At 45.8% G+C, this 23,722-nt stretch overlaps 1 protein-coding gene across 5 annotated transcripts in view; it reads left to right on the top strand.

The window, feature by feature from the left end:
* The window catches only part of LOC127583781 (E3 ubiquitin-protein ligase TTC3-like), an 81,206-nt gene that overhangs the window by 28,711 nt on the left and 28,773 nt on the right, over positions 1–23,722 (top strand). For all 5 annotated transcript variants that reach the window (XM_052040119.1, XM_052040118.1, XM_052040116.1 and 2 more), the window contains 12 exons: positions 1,186–1,240; positions 2,260–2,419; positions 4,229–4,265; positions 5,049–5,169; positions 5,877–5,931; positions 7,946–8,019; positions 9,040–9,071; positions 11,132–11,181; positions 12,157–12,468; positions 15,060–15,365; positions 19,037–19,726; positions 22,834–23,006. In XM_052040119.1, the coding sequence (XP_051896079.1) occupies positions 1,186–1,240; positions 2,260–2,419; positions 4,229–4,265; positions 5,049–5,169; positions 5,877–5,931; positions 7,946–8,019; positions 9,040–9,071; positions 11,132–11,181; positions 12,157–12,468; positions 15,060–15,365; positions 19,037–19,726; positions 22,834–23,006 (2,065 nt within the window). The remainder of the gene's footprint in view (positions 1–1,185; positions 1,241–2,259; positions 2,420–4,228; positions 4,266–5,048; positions 5,170–5,876; positions 5,932–7,945; positions 8,020–9,039; positions 9,072–11,131; positions 11,182–12,156; positions 12,469–15,059; positions 15,366–19,036; positions 19,727–22,833; positions 23,007–23,722) is intronic.

The following is a 23,722-nucleotide window of genomic DNA, read 5'->3' as shown; positions in this document are numbered from 1 at the left end:
ACTGTCACAGCTGCCATTTTAGACTTTGTATTAAACTGAGGTCCCACCTGTTCTCTCAGATGAAAGTGAAAGGTCCCACCGCTGTTGCTTAAAGAACATGGAGTTCCCCACTTAGAGCACATAGAACAGTACGGGCCCTTCGGCCCACAATGTTGTGCTGAACTACATGTACACCTCCTCCACGATCAATCTAACCCTTCCCTCCTACAGAGCACATAACCCCCATTTTTCTTACATCCATGTAAGACAATCTAAGAGCCTTTTAAATGTCCGTATTGTATCAGCCTCTACAACCACCCCCGGCAGTGCGTTCCAGGCACCCACCACTCTCTGTAAAGAACCTACCTCTGATATCTCCCCTGAACATTCCTCCTCTGACCTTAAACAGATGTCCTCTGCTATTGGCTATTATTGCCCTCGGGAGAAGGTGCTGGCTGCCCACTCTATCTATGCCCCTCATAATCTTATACACCTCTATCAAGTTGCCTCTCGTCCTGTGTCACTCCAAAGAGAAAACCCCTAGCTCGCTCAACCTTTCCTCATAGGACATGTTCTCCAATCCAGGCAGCGTCCTGGTAAATCTCCTCTGCATCCTCGCTAAAGCTTCCACATCCTTCCTATAGTGAGGTGACCAGTGCCAACCTTTAAACCTCACCTAAGACTATCTAACCCCTTCCTCCCACATATCCCTCTATTTTAAATTCCTCCATATGCTTATCTAGCAATCTCTTGAATTTGACCAACGTACCTGCCTCCACCACCGCCCCAGGCAGCGCATTCCATGCCCCAACCACTCTCTGGGTAAAAAACCTTCCTCTGATATCTCCCTTGAACTTCCCACCCATTACTTTAAAGCCATGCCCTCTTGTATTGAGCACTGGTGCCCTGGGAAAGAGGCGCTGGCTGTCCACTCTATCTATTCCTCTTAGTATTTTGTACACCTCTATCATGTCTCCTCTCATCCTCCTTCTCTCCAAAGAGTAAAGCCCTAGCTCCATTAGTCCCTAATGAACTATATTTCCAAAATGCAAATCTGTCCTTGTTAATCACAGTTAAAAGAAATGTATGAATAGCTTGCCCTTCAGGGAGAGGTACTGGGAGCAGTCTGGCAGTTTCAGTAAAGTCTGCAGTGTTTTATTTCAGAAATGAAATGTCTGATACAGATGTTCCTTTCCTCTTCTGTAGAACGGCCATCCTGGACAGCATCAGAGCCACTGTTCTAAAGCCAGATTATTTTAAGGCAAGTGACATCCTTGTGTTTGATCCTTTTTGCTTGTAAAAAAGGGAAAACTTGCTGTCTATCCAAAGAGGAATCTTCTTTGTAAACCTCTGTGAATCTTTTTTTGCCAGCCTGTTGTGCACATTGACTATCCATGCTAGACTGGTGCTCACAATAAGTGGGCTCAGTGGTGAGAAAGAGGAGAAATCGAACATTGGCTCTGGGCAAACTGTTCCCCAATCCTTTACGTCAACCTGTACAAAATAATAAGATATCTCTATTAGTCAAATGTACATCGAAACACACAGTGAAATGCATCTTCTTAGACAGTGTTCTGGGGGCAGCCCACAAGTGTTGCCACGCTTCTGGCGCCAACATAGCATGCCCACAACTTCCTAACCCGTACGTCTTTGGAATGTGAGAGGACCCAGAGAAACTAGAGCACCCGGAGGAAACCCACGCGGACACGGGGAGAACATACAAACTCCTTACAGACAGCGGCCGGAATTGAACCCGGGTTGCTGGTGCTGTAATAGCGTTACGCTAACAGCTACACTACCATGCCTTGGCCAAGATCCTTATTAACCCTTCACATACTTCAGAAACCCTCCATTCATCTAGTTATCAATCTTGTAGTGCTCTGTTCCCAAAGATTATTGAATGATTTATTGATAACAATTTGCACAAAGATATACATTCATTTTGCTCCTCAGGATGGGAACAAGGACTTGTATTTTATGAAATGTCTCTCTCTTCTTAAAGACATCCGAAACCTCTCAATGATCTGCGGCAACCAGTTCACTCTGCACACAGTGATTTTGGGGAATCTACCTCTGTTTATGCTAAGGTTGCTAGATTTCTCCTTACTGGAAAATTGCATGAGGTTCCAAACGTACCAGCAGGAATCCATCTAATTAAAATGCTGTCCTGTTGCTATACTGGGGTGACTCTGCACAGTTGCTGAGTGCGTTCTGCCATTTGGACATTGGTCCCTTCCCCAGAGACCTTCTTGCCTTGATATCTTGTTCTACCCTCCCCAGGGCCATTACTTCTGTGCTAAAGGTCTCTTGTCAGCGGGCTACCCAGACTATGCTTTGGTAGTGAACAGGAGAGGCATTGACTTGTGTCTGGTGGGGCGAAGTGACATCACAGCGCTGCAGGAACAGCGAAGTGAAATTCAAGAGGAAATGAAGAAAAAAGGTAATTGAATTTTCTTTGATTGCTACAAAGTCCTTCTCTATTAATTCGGTGCGATGCACAGGGAGTGTTTCAGGATGGGATTAATGGAGATTAGAAACATAGAAAACCTACAGCACAATTCAGGCCCTTCGGCCCACAAAGCTGTGTCGAACATGTCCCTACTTTAGAAATTACTAGGCTTACCCATAGCCCTCTATTTTTCTCAGCTCCATGTACCTATCCAACAGTCTCTTAAAAGACCCTATCGTATCCGCCTCCTCCACCGTCGCTGGCAGCCCATCCCACGTACTCACCACTCTCTGAGTAAAAAAAAACTTACCCCTGACATCTCCTCTATACCTACTCCCCAGCACCTTAAACCTGTGTCCTCCTGTGGCACCCATTTCAGCCCTGGGAAAAAGCCTCTGACTATCAACCTGATCAATGCCTCTCATCACCTTATACATCTCTATCAGGTCCCCCCTCATCCTCTGTCGCTCCAAGGAGAAAAGGCTGAGTTCCCTCAACCTGCTTCCATAAGGCATGCTCCGCATTCCAGGCAGCATCCTTGTAAATCTCCTCTGCACCCTCTCTATGGCTTCCACATCCTTCCTGTAGTGTAGGTTCCGAGTATCCGTTCCCATTTTTTGGATTGTTCACTCTTGGGAAAGGACATAGAAAACCTACAGCCCAATACAGGCCCTTCGGCCCACAAAGTTGTGCCGAACATGTCCCTACCTTAGATATTACTAGGCTTACCCATAGCCGTCTATTCTTCTAAGCTCCATGTACCTATCCAAAAGTCTCTTAAAAGTTCCTATCGTATCTGCCTCCACCACTGTTGCCGGCAGCCCATTCCACACACTCACCACTCTGAGTAAAAAACTTACCCCTGACATCTCCTCTGTATCTACTCCCCAGCACCTTAAACCTGTGAAAGTTGATGGGATGAGCTGCAGGTTGGCAGAGTTAAACTGAATTTCTAAGCAGCCCTCAGCCTAACAGGTCCTGAAACCCACAATCGGAAATGTGCAGGGAAGGTGAGACCGGACTTGGAGTATTGTGTGCAGTTCTGGTTACCCAGCTATAGGAAGGATGTCATTAAGCTGGAAAGGGTACAGGAAAGACTCATGAGGATGTTGCCAAGACTGGAGGGCTGAATAGACTGGGACTTTTTCCCTGGAGTGTAAGAGGCTGAGGGTGACCTTCTGGAGGTTTTTAAAATCATGAGGGGTGTAGATAAGGTCACAAACTTTTTCCCAGGATGGGGGAGTCTAAAGCTAAAGGATATAGATTTATGGTGAGAGGGGAAAGACTTAAAAGGGACCTGAGGGGAAACTTTTTCACACAGAGGGTGGTGGGTCTATGGAACGAGCTGCCAGAGGAAGCTGTAGAGGCAGGTACAATTACAGTGTTTAAAAGACATTTGGAGAGGTACATGGATTGAAAAGTTTTAGAGGGATATAGGCCAAATGCAGCCAAACGGGACTAACTCTGATAGACATCTTGGTTGGCATGGACACGTTGGGCCGAAGGGCCTGTTTCCCTGCTGTGTGACTATAAGGAACTGTGCGTGTGGACTGTGGCTTGGCATGGTGGTTGAGTGATGACCCAGTCAATGAGCAGACCCCCTGAATGCATCTATGTAGCACCTTTCATTTAGTGGAACATCTTCAGTTCCTTCGCGGAGCTCAGCAGCAACACCGAGCCAAAGGCAGAGGTGGCTAAAGGCCCAGTTGTAGGCGCAAGTTTTCGAGGAGCATTGCAAGGAGGAGGGAGAGATGAAGTTGCAGGAATTCCCGTATAACCGGCATTATTTCATTTCCACAGGTAACTGTGAAACAACAGAAGAGCAGCACAGTTCAAGGTAAGTGGACCTGAATTATTCTCTAGTGAGTTTTATTCAGGGAGGATAAATATACTTCTTTAAAATAAAAATCATGCAATTTGTGCATTTTGTATATTCCAGTAAAGTCGCATTTAATTCATTGTGATTTCTCTGACAAAGGTGTGAAGTGGGCTAGTGATTGCCTTCTCTCTGGCTCTCCCACAGCTGTGTCCCGCTTTCTGAGTTCCTCTCTCTCGTTTACATAAAAACATAAGAAATAGGAGCAGCAGGATGCCATTTGGCCCATCGAGCCTGCTCCACCATTCAATAAGATCACGGCTGATCTGGCCGTGGACTCAGGTCCACCTACCTGCCTTTTCCCCATAATCCCTAATTCCCCTACTATGCAAAAAATCTATCTAGCTGTGTCTTAAATATATTTAACGAGGTAGCCTGTCTGATTCCCTGGGCAGAGAATTGCACAGATTCACTACTCTCTGGGAAAAGCAGTTCCTCCTCATTTCCATCCTAAATCTACTCCCCCGAATCTTGAGACTATGTCCCCTCATTCTAGTCTCACCTACAGGTGGAAATAACTTTCCTGCCTCTGTCTTATCTATCCCTTTTCATAATTTTATACGTTTCTATAAGATCGCCTCTCATTCTTCTGAATTCCAGCGAGTATAGTCCCAGGCGACTCAATCTCTCCTCGTAGGCTAGACCCCCTCAACTCTGGAATCAACCTGGTGAACCTCCTCTGCACCGTTTCCAAGTGTCATCAGCAAAGCCCTGTCTTTACTTTTTCTATCTGTCTGTTTTCAGTAAAAAGGCAACAGTTGTGGGTGGAGACGACAGCCCAGTGCCTGAGCCAGGGTCGGATACGGACATCGAGTCTTTGGAAGGTGAAGAGTCTGTTGGAGATTTCAGAGGGGAGAAATTCCAGGTACGCCTTGGGAATCGCCAGGGTCTGAATTGGAGAGTGGCAAATGTGGCTTTAATACCCTTGGTGAACAAAATATTCCCAGGCTCAAAATTAACTATTGCCCCAGGATTCATTGTCATTTGTGGAAGAGAGTTCCCTATTTCTGCTGTTAAGTGTCAACATGTTTCCCAATGGAATGCCTGAAAGTCCTGGCTTTCTAGATTTTACCCTCTAGTCCCAAACTTCCCAACCAATAGTTACACCTCTTCCATCCATAATATGGATGGATATCTTGCCCATAATATGTCCCCACAATATCCTGCAAGTTTTGCTCATGACACTCCATCTAGCCCTTCCACTGGAGGTACTTGCCAAACTACATTCAAGAGCATGACAATACAAGGCAATGACTAGCATTCAGTGAAATAATCCTATTTCTTATGTTCCAAACCTTTGAACTTCCAGCAATAAAACCTTACGTGAGGTCACGTGCAACTCTTTGGATTAGCTTCTGCTTATCTCTCTTAACATCTCCTTTGGCTTGAGGTCAGTTTTGCTTAACTCTACTCCCACGAAAGTGGGGAGATTGAATTGTAATCAGGCAGAGGGAAGGAGAACAAACAACTCTGTTGAAAATTAAAAGTCAAAGAACATAGATTCTTCATGGCAGAGAGAATGAAGCAGCATTGAAGAGAAAGATTAACGTGCATTCCTGTTTTCTTTTCCAGGCAGCTTGGGAGAACTTGATTGATAACTTAACTGAAACAAACTGCAAGGTCTTTGGTGAGTCAGAGCAGAAGGTGTCTGTCACTTGCATATCATTTACTGAATGCTTTTTTTTTACTAATTTCTTATTATGTTGTTGAATTTATCACATTTAAGTGCAAAAATACTCAAAAATATCAGCTGCCTTCTTAAAGCGATAGAAAACGTACAACACAGAAGGTGGGCAACAAACAGTGTGCTGGAGGAGCTCAGCGGGTCAGCAAATGTTACAACAAATGCAATCCGCATCCACCACTTCCGCTGGCAGCTCGTTCCACACTTGCACCGCCCTCTGAGTGAAGAAGTTCCCCCTCACATTCCCTTTATATATCTCACCTTTCACCCTAAACCTATGACCTCTAGTTCTAGTCTCACCCAACCTGAGAGGAAAAAGTCTGCATGCATTCACCCTATCTATACCCCTCATAAGATCTCCCCTCATTCCCCAGCGCTCCAGGGAATAAAGTCCTAACCTATTTAACCTTTCCCTATAACTCAGGTCCTCGAGTCCCGGCAACATCCCTGTAAATTTTCTCTGCACTCTTTCAAGCTTATTGATATCTTTCCTGTGGGTAGGTGACCAGAACTGCACCCAATACTCTAAATTCGGCCTCACCAACGTCTTGTACGACCTCAGCATAACATCCCAGCTCCTGTACTCAATGCCGATTTATGAAGGTCAGTGTGCCAAAAGCTCTCTTTACGACCCTATCTACCTTTGATGCCACTTTCAAGGAACTATGGATCTTTATTCCCAGGTCCCTTTGTTCTACCGTTCTTGTCAGAGCCTTACCATTCACTGCGTCAGTCTTACCCTGGTTTGTCCTCCCAAAGTCCATCACCTCACACTTGTTCACATTAAATTCCATCTGCCATTTTTCAGCCCATTTTCCCAGCTGGTCCAGATCACACTGCAGGCTTTGATAGCCTTCCTCGCTGTCCACTACGCCCCCAATCTTGGTGTCATCTGCAAATTTGCTGATCTAGTTTACCACATTATTGTCTAAATCATTAATATAGATGATAATGTATTCAGGGAGAAGATTGATGGATTTTCGGACTGCAGGGGCATTGAGGGTTATGACGAATAGGCAAGAAAACGGAACTGAGGGCAGGATCAGATCAGCCATTTACACTCATCCTACACTAATCCCATTTTATTTTCCCGACATTTCAATCAACTTCCCCCTGAATCTGCCACTCGCCTACACAGTGGGGGCAGTTTACAGCGGCCAGTTAACCTATCAACCCACACATCTTTGGGATGTGGAAGGAAACCTACGCAGTCACAGAGAGGACGTGCAAACTCCACACAGACAGTACCCGAGGTTGAGAATGAAATGGGGTTGCTGGACCAGTGAGGCAGCAGCTCTACCAGATGTACTACTTGTTAAATTTTTCTCATCCTTTTACCAATTAACTCCATTTCGTGCCTTACAGTCACTGACCTCTCTGCTGAGGGAAAAGTCTTTACTGTTTACCTTGTCTAGAACTCTCGTAATTTTGTGCATCTTAATTAAGATGTTACTGGGATACGAGGGCTTGAGTTATAAGTAGGCTGGGACTTTTATTCCCTGGAGCGTAGGAGGCTGAGGGGTGACCTTATAGAGATTTATAAAACCATGAGGGGCATAGATAAGGTGAGATGGGAAAGATTTAAAAGGGATCTGAGGGGCAACTTTTTTCACACAGTGGGTGGTGGGTATGTGGAACGAGCTGCCAGAGGAAGTGGTAGAGGTGGGTACATTTACTAAATTTAAAAGACGTTTTGACAGGTGCATGATTAGGAAAGGTTTAGAGGGATATGGGCCAAACACAGGCAAATGGGACTGGCTCAGGTAGACAACTTGGTCAGCATGGACGGGTTTGAAGGACCTGTTTACATGCTGTTTTTCTGTATGACTCTAAACCCCGCCCCCCCCCCACCTTAAATCTCCTTCCAAAAAAAGCAACCACATCCTAGACGGTCTCTCCTCAGAGCTACAACTGTTGTTGTGTACAGTCATGCCTATATTTGATACGTTTGTTTCAGACGAGCTCCCTGAAGAATCTGAAACAAGTATTGAAAGTCAGAAGTCAACTCCCAGAACTGAAAAGACAAACTCGGTAAAATCTCACTCTTTATTCTGTTGAGACCCTCCACCTTTACTAATGTCAAAGTTGGGAAGGTTTGCCAGATGTTTATCAGGCCTGTGTTGTGTCTGGTTAACAGTTACATGAAATACTATTGGGAAGTTTAAGACACAAAGTCAGCCAGGCACTGGATGGTGTGGCAGCAAAATGAGGGAGTAATATGATTAACTTGCATGGTTAGGGATCCAGAGACTTGCATCAATGATGCAGAGATGCTGGTTCCAACAATCGGTTTCCTTTGTGGCAGTTAAGGAAATGAAATTGTTGTTAAGTTATTAATCTGGAATAAAAACTAGTATCAGCAGTGGTGATTGTGAAGTTACTGGATTATTGTAAAAACTCATTAGTTCACTAATGTTATTTAGGCAACGATGTGGCTGAGTCTTAACTGCCTCTGAAAAGGCCCTCAAGCCCCTCCGTTAAGGGTGTTAAACGCTGGCCTCACAATTGATATACTGTGAATTTAAAAAAAAAGCAGAGTCACAAAGGGACATCGAAAGCTGAAAATCAAAGGAGCTTCAGGCGCTGGAAATCAGAAATAAAATCAGAAAATGCTGGTAACACTCAGCAGGTTAGGCAGCATCTATGGAAGGAGAAACAGAGTTAACTTTACAGGTTGAGGGCCATTCCCTTTTTAGCCCTTTGTAGTTTACAATGTAATGCATCTTTTATAAAGTAAATCTGGATTTAGGTCCTTGAATTAAAATGTGAAAGAATGCAGACTCAAAGAGCAAAAAAAATCCAAGACTGATATCAGGCAGTTTTACACAATGAGTAACAAGCACTTGGGATGTGCTGTGGACAGTGAGTTTGGGAGTAACAGCTTGAACGTGTATAATGGCGATAGGATGGTGCATCAGAGGAGAAGTTAGGGTCATTAAGGATGAACAAAATATTCTTCTGCCCATATCTGCGGAAATGCTGTGACCCTATTATATAAAATAAACTATTAAATGAATGCTCAACATTTTGTTTTATTTGTTTTTTGTTTAGTGTGAAGAACTTCCTCCAGATCCCACTGAACAGTAAGTTGAATTGGAAAAAATCCAATGTGTTAATGAATTATATCTGGATTCCCTTCTATCCTTCCACACCCCCCACCTCAGCAGCCCTCCTGCCCAGGACAGCTGGTCCATCAGATTCCCGGTGCTATTAACCATGAATCCCAGGTTGCTCCCAGTTGCCTTTACTGCGCATTCTTCTCTCTGTGACCCTCTTTGCCGACAGTGTTGTCAATTTATTGAAAGGCCTGTTCTCTGGTACTGGCAGTATTTGGACTGATTATTATTTTGGTAAATTGGTTTATTCTTGTCATATGTGCAGTGAAAAACTTCGGCATGCTGTCCATACAGATCATTTCATTGCAACAGTGCATTGAGGTAGCACAAAGGAAAACAATAACAGAATGCAGAATAAAGTTACAGTTACAGAGAAAGTGCAGTGCAGGGAGACAATAAGGCACAAGGCCATGACAAGGTAGATTGTGAGGTCACGAATCCATCTTATTGTACAAGGGGACCATTTGGTAGTCTTGTAACAGCGGGACAGAAGCTGTCCTTGAGCCTGGCGGTATGTTCTTTCACGTTTTTGTATCTTCTGCCCGATGGGAGAGGGGAGAAGAGAGAATCTCCAGGGTGGGTGGGGTCTTTGATAATGCTGGCTGCTTTACTGAGGCAGCGAGAAGTATAGAGGGGAGGGGAGGCTGGTTTCTGTGATGTGCTGAGCTGTGTCCACAACTCTCCGCAGTTCCTTGCAGTCTTGGGTATTGTAGCTGGGAGAGCTTTCTACTCTGTCTTTTGCATAGCCCCTGAATTAGTAGCAACTCCACTGCTCTATGACTTGCTGTTAATGGTCTGTATGTTTACCTGTCACATTACCTGAGTTATTTATCAACTGATCAAACTGGGAAATGTGGGATGAAATCCTGCTAATGTCTAGAAATCTAGTTGGTGATCAAATCCTCTCCAACCCTGTCACACACAAGTGAATTTTGATCCCTTGGTGTGAGGCAAGTTAACTGATCTTGGGCAGCTCTTGGGAAACTCGGTGACTTTGGATAAAGCTGAGGCTGTGGTGACTGGGCCAGGGTGGAACTTGGCCTTGCTGGAAGGGCTTGATGCAAACACCAGGTACAGATGGGATTGGGCTCAGTGCCTGTTGGAGTTGAATAGCCCTCTTCATCTCCTAGTCTGCGCTCACACATGAAGAACACCACCAGAAGTCATGTTACTGCAGCAACCTTGAAAGAGCAATAGATGAGACGAGGGGAAAAATTGCTGAGGGCAATAACACATTGAGTGCAAGTTACTAACCCTCACATATCTTCATACTTCAGATACATGGAACACTACAGTATATTACAGGCCCTTTGGCCCACAATGTTATGCCGACATTTTATCCTGCTCTAAGATCTATCTAACCCTTCCCTCCCACATAGCTCTCCATTTCTCTATCATTCATGTGGCTATCTAAGAGTCTCTTAAATGTCCCTAATGTACCTGCCCCCACAACCTCAGCCGGCAGTGCGTTCCACGCACCCACCACTCTCTGCTTAAAAAAAACACTTACCTCTGACATCCCCCTTGTACCTTCCTCCAATCACCTTAAAATGATGTCCCCTCGTGTTAGCCATTGTTGTCCTTAGAAAAAGTCTCTGACTGTCCACTCGATCTCTTCCTCTTATCATCTTGTACCCCTCTGTCAAGTCACCTCTCATCCTCCTCTGCAAAGAGAAAAGCCCGAGCTCACTCAACCTATCCTCATAAGACATGCTCTCCCATCCAGGCAACATCCTGGTAAATCTCCTCTGCACCCTCTCTAAAGCTTCCACATCCTTTCTATAATGAGGCAACCAGAACTGAACACAATACTCCGAATGTGGTCTAACCAGAGTTCTATAGAGCTGCAACGTCACCTCGCGGCTCTTGAACCCGATACCCCGACTAATGAAGGCCAGCACTCCATATGCCTTCTTAACAACTGTATCGACCTGCGCGGCAACCTTGCGGGATCCATGGACCTGGACCCCAAGATCCCTCTGTTCCTCCACACTGCTAAGAGTCCTGCCATTAACCTTGTATTCTAGATACGAAGAAGAAAACAGTTCTAGGAAAATATCAGAACCAAGAAGTGCAGGTAAGTAGATCCAAAGCCTATCTCTATCTGCTTGCTTATTTCCGACTTTCCTGCATTAACCCCATCTCCAGCCAATAAACTGCAAATCAAAGGCACAATCTACATAAGATTTATCTAAGTTACATCACACACCGTTATGAGTTTGTAATGAATTCATTGCTTTGTTATACTCTCTCCAAATCTAAGTAGAACTTCCAGCTGTCTTAGTTTGGCGAGTGCTCAGTTGATTTTTTTTATATATGTCCTTGGTCGGAAAGATTGCTATCATTATTTTAAGCTCTGTGACTCTAAGTATTAAACTAGCACCTTCAAAATAGAAGTGTCAGTGTCTCTGTGTGAGCAGACTGATAAAACCCACACCAAGTAGTTAAGACTCTTTGTTCACAACATCCTGGGACCACCAGTTAGAGGCTGGAGATGGAATCCTACTGCTCCACAAGAGGCTATTTAGCCCAAATTGCCCATTCTGGCCCTTTGAAAAACGCCCCTGTCCTTTCCCTGTAAATTTTTCCTTTGCAACTATACATCCGATTCACTTTTGAAAGTTTCCAATGAATCTGATTCCATTCACCACTGTTTCCCATCATTAGCACTGAGTAAAAATACATTTTCCCCATTGCTCCTCTGGTTTTTATGTCTGGCTCTGAAACCTGCTTTTACTAACCCTCTGCCAGTGGGAAATGCATCAAAAATCTTCAGAAATCTGAACACAAGATTAGTTTTAAGCTTCCACTTCCTACTCTGAAAGCAGCACATTGAACCAGGAGACATTCTTACAAAATTGGTGCAGTTAAGAGGTCGAAATTGTTCTTGAAGTGCCCAGTACACGTCTTCGCAAGTGCGCATTGTGTGTGTGTGTATGTGTGCGCGCATGTGCCTGTGTGTGTGTGTGTGTGTGTGTGTGTGTGTGTGTCGTGTGCACGTAGGGCATAAACTTGGTTTTACCTCATGTTTATCTGTTTTGACTGCCTCTAGATAAGATTGTCTTTGACCCTTCAAAGTGTCGCTTGTGGCGAGCAGTCCATTCGGAGCAGGACCTGATCACTCAGGGTGTGGAGGACATCTCGTTCCTATTGTATCGCTTGAAGTTGAAGAAGTTTCTCTCCGAAGGTGACCAGGAAGAAGTGGAGAAGCAGAGCACTGGGCCATCGAAGCTCGATGCCCTCCTTCGAATTGTGTTGAAAAAGAACTCCAACCTGGAGATTCGCAAGTTCACCTCAGTGCTGGTCGCAATCGATGGTCTGAAGCCAGAACTTTCCAAGTGGGTCCAGAATCTGGAGGAAATGGGTAGGTTTGAACTCTGTTGATTGCATAGGATGGCGTTCACTAAACCATTTGGCCTTCTGGTCGATTTGGTAATGTTTCTTGGTTACACACGAAGGATTAGAGGTTACAGCAGAGCAAATTGAGATATGTACAAGAAAGCATATCTGCATTCCATCCTGAAGTTGCATCACCGTTATTCCAGATGGATCTACATCAGGAAGCAATTTCTATCCCAGCAGCAAGTAGCGTTGCTGATAGATGCGTCTAATAATGGTTGAAGTGCAAAACTGGAGAAATTCCACATTGATCAGGAGAGCAGTGCTTTTGTGGAGCTGGGGATTGACGTATAATGTTGGGACTGGTTTTCCTGCAGGATGCAAGGGTTTGGATCCATTATAGAGAGCGTGATGCTCCAGGTGTTGGAATGTTGAGCATCCCAGTGCCTTGGGTTGCTGTTCACTGAGCTTTTGTCACTCATTAGCAGCCATGCCCCACTTTATTGAAATCAGAGATGCTGGTTCAGTGTGGTCCCAGACTTGGGAGGACTTCCTGCTGTCAGTGCATGTCTTTAGTGCAAAGTATTCCACTCCCCAACGCTGGCATCACTCCCTTTAGCCATTAGAAAACTGCAGCAGTCCATGCCTGCATGCAGCAAGACTGAGGCAATGTTCAAGCACGGGCTGATAAGTGGCGAGTACAAGGACTGACTTACAGAAATCCGACTTTATGCAAATTCTCCCAGACATTTTTAAAGCATTTTTCAAGATAATAATAAAATGTTTTGTGGTATTTATTGATGACTGGATATTAGTTTAATTATGGGTAATGTTTATTTGATGAAATGAAAGAATTATAGCAAGTGTATGCAGGATGATACGATATTGGTAGCTAAAGAAAACGGACATTTCTGACTTCCAGAGAATTTGGCTTATGGGCAGTTCTCAGGAACTGAACCCTTGCATAACCTGAAGGCTACCTGTAACGTTGTTGCTGCAGACGTTCCTGGAGGTGATCATGTCCAACAAGAGAGAAACGATCCACCCACCCTCGATATCCAATAGTATGCCTATCAACGAGACTCCCACGACCACTAAGGGCCACCATTGACCAGAAACTCAATTGGATCAGTACCACCTCATGAAGCCCGATACCATCCAGGACAAAATAGCCAGCTTGATTAGAACTTCATGTACCTCTGTAAATATTCATTCCTTCCACCACTGTACCATGGCTGCAGGGTGTACTGTCTGCACAGTGCACTGTGGTTACTTGTCCAGACCACTCTGACTGCATCTCCCAAATCCCTGACCTTTAACAACAAAAAGCAGAAGGCAGCCAGCATATAGAAACACCACTGTCTGCAGATTCCCCTCCAGGCTGCACATCGCAATGACTTGGAAATATATAATGCCAGATCTTCATCGTCACTGCGTCTAAATCGTGGAGATCTCTCCCCAGCAGTAGTTTGGGAGCACCTTCACCAGAAGGGCTAAGGCAGTTCAGGGAGGTAGTTCATCACCACCTTCTCAAAGGCAACTAAGGCTGGGCAATAAACGCTGGTGTCCAGTAAATGAGTAACAACGTGGTATGGGTTAGAAACTCTGCAGCTGGTTCAACCTTGACCACAGGTTGACCTTCCAATTCTGTCACACAGCAGGGAGGTTTCCGGGGCAAAAAAATCCCTGGGTGGTTGGGGGTTAACCCTCCAGTTGTGTGGGGAATGACGGTCAACACCTTTCTGGAAGGACAGAGGTGAACTGAATGTTTAATTTGCCTATCAGTAAAGTGAGGGGGAGAATTGACTGGATTTTTAAGTCATCAGCTCCTGTATTTAAGACTGTCTAGGATACCACTGTGGCACAGCTGGTAGACCTGCTGCCTCACAGCCCCAGCGACCAAGTTCAATCCTGACCTCTGTGCTGTCTGTGTGGAGTTTGCATGTTCTCCCTGTGACCGTGTGGGCTTTCCCGGGTGGGGGGTGGGGGGTCAGGGGGGAGGTTGGGGGGGTGGGAGGTGGGGGGGGAGGTTGGGGTGGGGTGGGGTGGGAGGTTGGGGGTGGGGGGGTGGTGGTGTGCTCCAGTTTCCTCCCAAATCATGAAAATGAGTGGGTTGGGAGGTTAATTGGCCATTGTAAATTCTCCCTGGTGTGTAGACAGGTGGTAGAATCTTGGCAGGGGGGGGGGGGGGGCTGGTGGTGGTGGTGTCGATAAGAATGTGCGGGAAATAAAATAGGTTACCGTAGGATTGGTGTAAATGGGTGTTTGATGGTCGGCGTGGAGTTTGTCGGCCAAAGCGCCTGTCTTTGGCTGTAACTCTCCTCATTACTACCATCGGGGAGGGAGTACAGGGTCCTGAAGACCCACACGTAATGATTCAGGAACAGCTTCTCCCCCTCCACCATCAGATTCCTGAATGGTTCATGAACCCATGAACACCACCTCGTTATTCCTATTTTTGCATTATTTATTTATTTTTGTAATTTATAGTAATTTTATGTCTTTGCACTGTACTGCTGCTGCCACAAAACGATAAATTTCTCGACATATAAGTCAGTGATAATAAATCTGATTCTGAAAGGCTAATACTATTCTATTACTTTTCTTTATTTAAAGGGAACAGCTGTGCTGATAGTTTCCTGTACCTGTACCTGGAGGTTTTGGCAGAACCATTGAACGGCATCCCTTTAAGGGACCTTATTTATAGCCTGCAGACACGAAATATTCTGACGGACGTGGAGAACGACCTGCTGATGAAGACCTCCCCCGTGCACAGAGGCCAGAGGCTGCTGGAGGTCATCGTCTACATGAAGTCGGCTGCCGAGAAGGCTGAGTTTGTTTTCCTTTTAGAAGAGGAGCGAAGATCTTTCCCGACACTGAGGAAATGTCTGGATGAGTTCCAGCAGGAATTTGAAAAGCTGCGTAAGTAGGATGGGACGATGACAGAATAACTCAGAGATCCTTGCTGGTTAATCCAAGTTTTATTGGTTTGGTGTCCTGGTGAAAATATATCCCTTAGTTAATGCTATTGAAATGGATTATTTAGTGGCTATCGTGCTGCTGGTTGTGAAATCCCGGTTCCTGTACTTCCTACATTATAACTTCAGAAATACTTCATTGGGTGTAAAGGACTTTAGGGTGTTCTGAAAGAGATGTGAAAGGCACTATAAAAAATACTGGGTTATTTTGCAATGGAGATTTTTAATTGGTATTGGTATTGATTTATTATTGTCACTTGTACCTAGGTACAGTGAAAAACTTGTCTTGCATACCGATAGTACAGGTCATTCATTACACAGTGCATTGAGGTAGTACAGGGTAAAAACAATAACAGAATACAGAGTAAGTGTCACAGCTACAGGAAGTGCAGTTCAGGTAGACAATAAGGTGCAAAGTCAACAAGGTAGATCGTGAGGTCAAGAATCCATCTCGTTGTATAAGGGAACCTTTTCAATAGTCTTATCACTGTGTTTGAATATGTTCCACTTCTGCAACGAGTTATAGGGAGAGGTTAGCCAGACTGGGCCTGTGGAGTGTAGGAGACTGAGGGGAGGTCTCATAGAGGTACATAAAATCATGAGGGACATAGATAGGGTGAACATGTCTTTTTCCAGGGTTGGGGAATTGAAAACTAGGAGGACATAGTTTTAAGGTTAGAGGTGAAAGGTTTCATAAACAACCTGAGGGCAACTATTTTTACACAGCGGTGGTAGGTATATGGACCCAGCTGCCAGAGGAAGTAGATGAGGCAGGTACATTAGATACATTTAAGAAGTATGTGGACAGGTATATGGATGACAAGGTTTTAGAAGGATACGGACCAAGTGCTGGGAAATGGGATTAGTTTATCTTGGTTGGCATGGACACGTGGGCTGAAGGGCCTTTTTCTGTGCTGTACGAGTCTATGACTCTATGCAGGTAGCTCTGGTGGTCCAAGTGATCTAAATCCCAGACATGGCTTTAGGGTGAAAGGGGAAAGGTTTAGGGGGAACATTAGGGGGAACTTCTTCACTCAAAGAGTGGTGGGAGTATGGAATGGGCTGCCATCTGATGTAGTAAATGCAGGCTCACTCTTGAGTTTTAAGAATAAATTGGTTAGATACATGGACGGGAGTGGTCTGGAGGGTTATGGACTGGGTGCAGGTAAATGGGACTAGCGGGATAAGGTTTCGGCACAGACTAGAAGGGCCGAATGGCCTGTTTTTCTGTGCTGTAGTGTTCTATGGTTCTAAATCCCCGGACTGCATTCAGCAGCGATAAAGACCATTAAGCCTATATGGTCAGTGCTGATGTTTATACACCACATACACCTCCACCTACCCTGCACCCCACATTCACTTTCCAACTGTATATTCGTCAAATGTAATTAATGTAATGGCTTTAAAAAGTTTTGTGTCATTCTAAAATTATGAAAAGTGCTGTATACTTTAACGGGGCATCTATAGGAAACTCAATACAGGCAGTCCCCAGCTCACGGAAGACCTGACTTACAGAAATCCGATTTTATGCAAATTCTAATTAAGTAATAATAATAAAATGTTTTCTGGTTATGCAAGAGACTGCAGAAGCTGTAATCTGGAGCCTATGTTCCATTAGTCTACTTTTGGGTAGTGTTAGATTGACCGTAGAAGATATTCAATGAAATAAAAGAATTAAAGGAGTCAAGAAGTTATGATACATCTCTCTGGTTAGGCCGCATTTAGAGTATTGCGTGCAGTTCTGGTCACCTCACTATAGGAAGGACATCGAGGCTTCAGCGAGGGTGCAGAGGAGGTTTACCAGGATGCTGCCTGGATTAGAGGGCATGTGCTGTCAGGAGAGGCTGGACAAACTTGGGCTCTTTTCTCTGGAGCGGCAGAGGTGATCTATTGGAAGTGTATAAAATTATGAGGGGCATAGATAGGGTGGACAAGCAATATCTTTTTCCCATTATTGAGCGATCCAATACCAGAGGGCATGCATTTAAGGTGAGGGGGGTAGGTTCAGAACAGACGTGAGGGGTAAGTTTTTTACTGAGAGAGTGGTGGATGCCTGGAGTGCGTTGCCTGATAGGGTGGTGGAGGCAAATTCATTGGGGGCTTTCAAGAAGAGCTTGGATGGGCACATGAATGAGAGGAAAAGAGAGGGATATGGGCATTCTGTAGGTAGGAGGGAATAGCTGTGTTGCCACAACATTGTGGGCTGAAGGGCCTGTTCTGTGCTGTACTGTTCTATGTTCTATGTATGCAGGGCAATAGAATATGGGTAACCATAGAAAACAGACGTTTCTGACGTAAAATATCAGCTTAGGAACAGACCCTTGCATAATGCTGGGGACTGCCTGTAGGTGAATTATATTCCCCAATTAAGCCCATCAAGCTTCCCTTAAAGTTGCCAACTCGATCTGCTTAAACCTCGCCATGTTGCAGCTGGTTCCACGTTCACACCTCTAGCTGTCCTTTACTTGGGTCTCCCTGTTCTGGGTTTGACGCCAATGTTCGTTTTCTCCCACATCCACCATCACCATTGCCCACTGGATCTCCCCAACCAACAGCACTGTGGGAGCACATCACCAGGGGGGCTGCAGAGATTCACCATCACCTTCTCGAGGGCAATTTGGGATGGAGTACTGGTCTCGTCACTGATGCTCATATTCCATGAATGAATTTCAAAAATCCACGGTGTAAAGATTAGATATCTTTATTAGTCACATGTACATTGAAACACACAGTGAAATGCATCTTTTTTGAGTAGAGTGTTCTGTGGGCAGCCCACAAGTGTCGCCACATTTCCAGCACCAACGTAGCATGCCCAAAACATCCTAACCCGTACATCTTTGGAATGGGTTTTTGTTTGGAAAGGGAGAGATCCCAGCCTGCTGAAACTGACCCCGTGTTTGTGTCATGTTGCACATTGTTGGGCCTCATTGTACATCACTGAACCTTGGATTAAGTTGGAAATATGAGCCAAGGGTGTCCACTACTGATCACCCTTCGGTGTAATCAAAACCCCACTCAAAAGCAGGCACATCGATACTCTAGAAGGACGTGTTCCCTCCAACCCAGTTTCCAAAATTTGCTGCCCCCACTTATGATAAACAAAGGCTGCTTGAGTGAAACTCCTTGCAAAGTGCCCAGTCCCTTTGAAAACTCTTCCCCAGTCTGACCAGCCAGCTTCAGCAGAGTAGGAAAGAAAGTTTTATAGGGAGAAATGTATTTGGAAGATTTCTCAATGCTTGCAGCATCATGGAAACTCGATCAGCATCAGGAACCAGGGGACACGGATTTAAGGTCATTGGTAAGGCAGCTGAGGATAATTACTTCAATGTTAAACAAGTTATAATGAGCTGGAACCTGAAAGGAAGGTGGAAACACATTTAACAAGAATGTGCAAAGGGAATGGGGAAACTTGCAGGATGTGGAAGGGGATTGATTGATGCTGGGCACAAATACAATGGGCTGAAGGGCCTCCTTTGTGATCGTATTGTTCATAATTAAAGCTCAGCACTCTCCAGTGATGTCTTGCACAGTACTGCTGCCGCAAAACAACAATTTCACGACATGTGTGATAATAAACCTGATTCTGAATCACAGTTGCCCTTCTTTTACCCCTAGGTGACGGATACATACCTCGTTTCAAACGGTACATGCCACTTAAGAGGCTGAGAAGGCGGGAGGATCTCCCAGCGGATGAACGAAACTCGTACTGTAACTTTTTCCGTCTGATGTACCTCATTATCTTGGAGGGAACACGGATGGCACAGAAGGTTTTTGCTGAGCGTGTGCCTCCCAGTGACCTGCAGGCGGAGATTAGGAAGCTGAAGAAAGCAGAACTGCACCGGCACTTCCGGGAATTCCAGGCGACCTTCGCCTCCCACTCCGACTGGGGGCTGCTGTATCCGCAGAAGGCTTCCCGCCTGGAGTTCCAGAAGTACGACGTCACCCTCATTGTCTTTCTAATGATGCACGTCAAGTCCTTCCCCCAGCCGAGGAAAGGTTGGCGAACGGAGCCCCCTCCCGATGATCACTCCAAGCCGGCCAGCCTCCTGCGCCTGCTGTACCTCCGGAGACGGCTGGTGCTGAGAGACGGTTACCTGGGCGTGCCAGAAGAGGAGTTCTTGGCCATGTGGAGTGAGGCAAAGCAGTGCCTCTGCTGGCTTGGGAAAGACCACGAGGAGATTGAGGACATCATGTTCACGCCTGGTTACTTGCTGTGGAGGGATCATAAGCTGATCGCAGAACTCATGGGAAGGCAGTGCTCAGAGATGACCGGACAGTACATGATGGCGATGAAGGCTCACCTACGTAAGGACCTCTCCTTCCGTAACCCTGTGGCACTGGCTACCTGCTACAGTACAGAGAGCTCCCACCTGTACCAAACGTTCCCACAGGATAACGTGGTGGACAGACACTCTCTGATTGCCATTTATTTTATCTTCTCGGTTACACTTTTAGTGGCAAAAGAACATTCATCCTTTTTCTTTCTCTCTCCTGTGTTGGCATTTTGCTTTTACTTTCAGTTTTTACATGGGTGTTTCATTTACAAGAACCCCAAACTCTTCTGTGCTTTCTGTACTTCCTCCGTTTAAATAACAATCCGTTCTGTCATTCTTTCTTCCAGAGTGGAACTCTTCATATTTGCTCACATTATACTCCATTTGTCAACTCCATTTGAGTTAATTTAAATGTATTAATTACAAACCTAAATGTATTTAACTTGTAGCAACACACAAAGTGCTGGAGGAACTCAGTGGGTCAGGCAGCATCTACAGAGGGAAATGGACAGTCGACGTTTCGGGTCAAGACCCTTCATCAGGACCCTGTCCATTTCCCTCCATAAATGCTGCTTGACCCGCTGAGTTCCTCCAATGCTCTTGTGTTGCTCCAGATTTCCAGCATCTCCACATCTCCAGTCTCTGTGGCTCATATCTAACTTTAATGTGTTTTTTTTTAGTGTTTGTGTTCCAATATTTTCACATTTTAAACCTTAATAAGTTTTTAATAGCATGAGAAATCTTAACAGTTTTTGGATGCAGATATTCAAAGTTTTTTATAGTTTTGACAGCTGGCTACCCGGCAGGGAAGAGGGTGATTGGTGTAGCCGGCTGTCAAGGCATTGCTGGGGGTGGGACTTGCTGGTCGCAATAGGGAGGTCCTGTCGGGAGTAGTCTTCAGACCCCAAGCAGCTGCTGCAGGAAGGTGGAAAGGGGAGAGCAGTGAATGCTGGGGGGATCGGCCAGAGGGATCTATTTGACGGGCTACATGTTGGACACCACAGGCTGAGTCAGAACAAGTGTTGCCTCATGTTACTGTGGGGCCAGGCCTGGGTCACCCTGACGGATGGAGACTGAAGTTATGTCCGGACATCCACATGGTGCATCCGAAGTTTCTGTCACACATGAGCCTCCTTCTGCCTCTTCCTCCCCGTCATCTGAGTCTCGGGCCTGTATGAAGCCTCTGGCCCATTGCATTAATCCTCCTACCGACTGGTCTAACGGAGCTCTTGGCTACAAAAGGTGTCACAAACGAATCATCCCGCAAACCTCTCCATTTTTTTCAAGGCGTGCTCCCCAACAGCAGTTATCGCCCCTATATCTCCCAGCTACTCTCCCTTTTATAGTGGGAGCCTGAAGTTCTAAAATACAGGAGCAGGGAAGTCACCCTGGACCTGTGTAAGATAAGATAAGATCTCTTTATTAGTCACATGTACATCGAAACACACAGTGAAATGCATCTTTTAAGTAGAGTGTTCTGGGGGCAGCCCGCAAGTGTCGCCACGCTTCCGGCGCCAACATAGCACGCCCACAACTTCCCTAACCCGTACGTCTTTGGAATGTGGGAGGAAACCAGAGCGCCCGGAGGAAACCCACGCAGACACGGGGAGAACGCAGAAAGTCCTTACAGACAGTGGCCCGAATTGAACCCAGATCGCTGGCGCTGCCTGCCATTAGATCACAACTACAGCAGTGTGTAGAGTTCTGGTCATCACAGGAAGGATGCGATTTATGGGGCTGTTCACAAGATTGGCCAAGCCACAGTTAGTCTACGTTGGAACGAAGGAGGGTGATGTGCAAGCTACGAGGGGGATGTTTCCTTGGTCTGAGGTGTCTAAGAACTAAGAACAACAATCTCAAAATAAGGAGTAGACAGTTTATACTGAAAAGAGAGACTTCTTCACTCAGAGTCTGTAGAATGCCAGAGGCTCATTCACGATGGGGATCAATAGATCTTTGGAGACTTGGAGGCTTCAAGGGATATGGATAAGCGCAAAAGGAAAATAGCATTGAGGTAGGAGATCAGGTATGATCTTGTTGAATGATGGAACAGGCTTGAGAGCCCAAATGGTTTACTCTTGCTTCGGATTATTATGTTGTGGATGGTGAATGGATAGGACTGATTCTCTTAACAGGAATGGACCTCCTTGTGTTAGTGGAGAGGTCATTAAATAGGGGTAGAGATTTAAGGCATCAGGCGGTAGGGTTAGAGGGAAGCTGAGTAGTCATGATTGAGTGGTGGGGGGTCTAAAACTCACTGTTCAAAAAGTACCTGGGATGTTATCTCTGCTGCCCTGGCCAATATTTATTCCTCGATCAACATCACTGAAAACGACCATTATCACATTGCTGTTCTAATTCTCCCCACCATGCGGGCCCTGCTCTCATCACATAGCCACTGTCAGGCAGGAGGTACAGAAGCCTGAAGTCCCACACCACCAGGTTCAGGAACAGCTACTTCCCTTCAACCATTTGGTTCTTGAACCAACCTGCACAACCCTAATCACTACCTCAGTACAGCAACACTATGACCACTTCGTACTACAATGGACTTTTTTTTGGTTCGAATTTTGTCCTTTCTTGTATAATTTATGTTTTGCTTGTGAATGTTGTGTCTCTAATATCATGTGCCTGTGATACTGTTGCAAGTAAGTTTTTCATTGCACCTGTGCGTACATGTACTTGTGCATGTGACAATAAACTCGACTTTGACCTTTGACTTTGACTCGACTGAGACCCTTCATCAAAGTCAAAGTCAATGACCTGAAATGTTAACTGGTTTCTCTTTCCACGGATGCTGCCTGACTGGCTGAGTTCTTCCAGCATTTCTGTTTTAGTTTCGGATTCCGGCATCTGCGGCTTTATTTGTTCTCCAGCGCCTTGCTGTTTGTGGGATCTTGCTGTGCACTGGTTGGCCCCTGTGCTTTCTGAACCACGGTGGTGGCCACACTTCAGAAATGCTTCTTTGGCTGTAAAAAGTATCTGAATGGCCTGTTGTGCTGGTAGCTCCCGGGTTGGAGAGAGGTGGGATCAGGATTGACAGCTCTTTTTCAACCATCATGGTCGCGGTGGTCTGAATGAGCTCCTCTATCCTACTGTGATTCTGTTCCAGCTTCTAACTCTTCCTTATTGTTGCAGAGACGAAGACCAAGGAGGTGATGAAGATGGGGGAGACCAAAGCGGAGCCTCCTCCGGGAGGGAAGGAGAATCCCGCACCGGCAACGGGCACAGCCACACCTGACAGGAGGGAGAAAGAGGCAGAGACTGGCGGAGAGGGAGAGATTGCGCTGGGTCAAGATGCCACAGAAAAGGTAGAACAGGGGCTCCTCGCTCGTCCTGGCGTTTCTGTCCGGTTTCTGGGCTGCTTCATTTACGTGCCGGACGTGCAGATCCGGTTGCCTGGGCTCTGAAGGGTCACGTCATTGATGCCCATCTCCTGAGTCAACCCGTTCGTCACAACGTTCCTTTGGAAGCTGTGCAATTCCCTGTATTTGCTGGAGACACAAGAGACTACTGAAATCTGGAGCAACAAACAATCGGCTGCAAGAACTCAGCACGTCGAGCAGCATCCGTGGAGGGGGAAGGAACTGTTGGTGTTTTGGGTCAAGATTCTGCACTAGACTAGTGCAGGGTTTTGGTCCAAAACGTTGACCATTCCTTACCTTACCTCACCCACCCCCCACAGATGCTGCTCGACCCGCTGAATTCCTCCAGCAGATCGTTTGTTGCCCCAACTCTTCATGTTTCTATTTACTTGTTTTATTCCAACCAACTCCCTGCTTGTTGCCAGCCCCGTTGCCACCTTTATAATTCTGTGCCTACTCCCGAGTGACTGGAAGACCGGGCACCTGCCACACCTCTGATGTATGCCAGCTGTACGTCAATGGGTGGCACTGCAGCCTGTGAGCGAGAGATTGTGGGTTCCATTTGCTGTAGGCACCTGACCACTTGATGCTTCAGTGCAATACTGAGGGAGTGCTGTTCTGTCAGAGGAGACATTTTTCGGTTCAATGTTCAGCTGAGGCCA

The sequence above is a fragment of the Pristis pectinata genome, chromosome 27 (genome assembly GCF_009764475.1).
Source record: "Pristis pectinata isolate sPriPec2 chromosome 27, sPriPec2.1.pri, whole genome shotgun sequence".
Lineage (NCBI taxonomy): Eukaryota > Metazoa > Chordata > Chondrichthyes > Rhinopristiformes > Pristidae > Pristis > Pristis pectinata.
The sequence above is the reverse complement of the archived record's forward strand: the minus strand, read 5'-3'. Positions and strand labels throughout refer to the sequence as shown.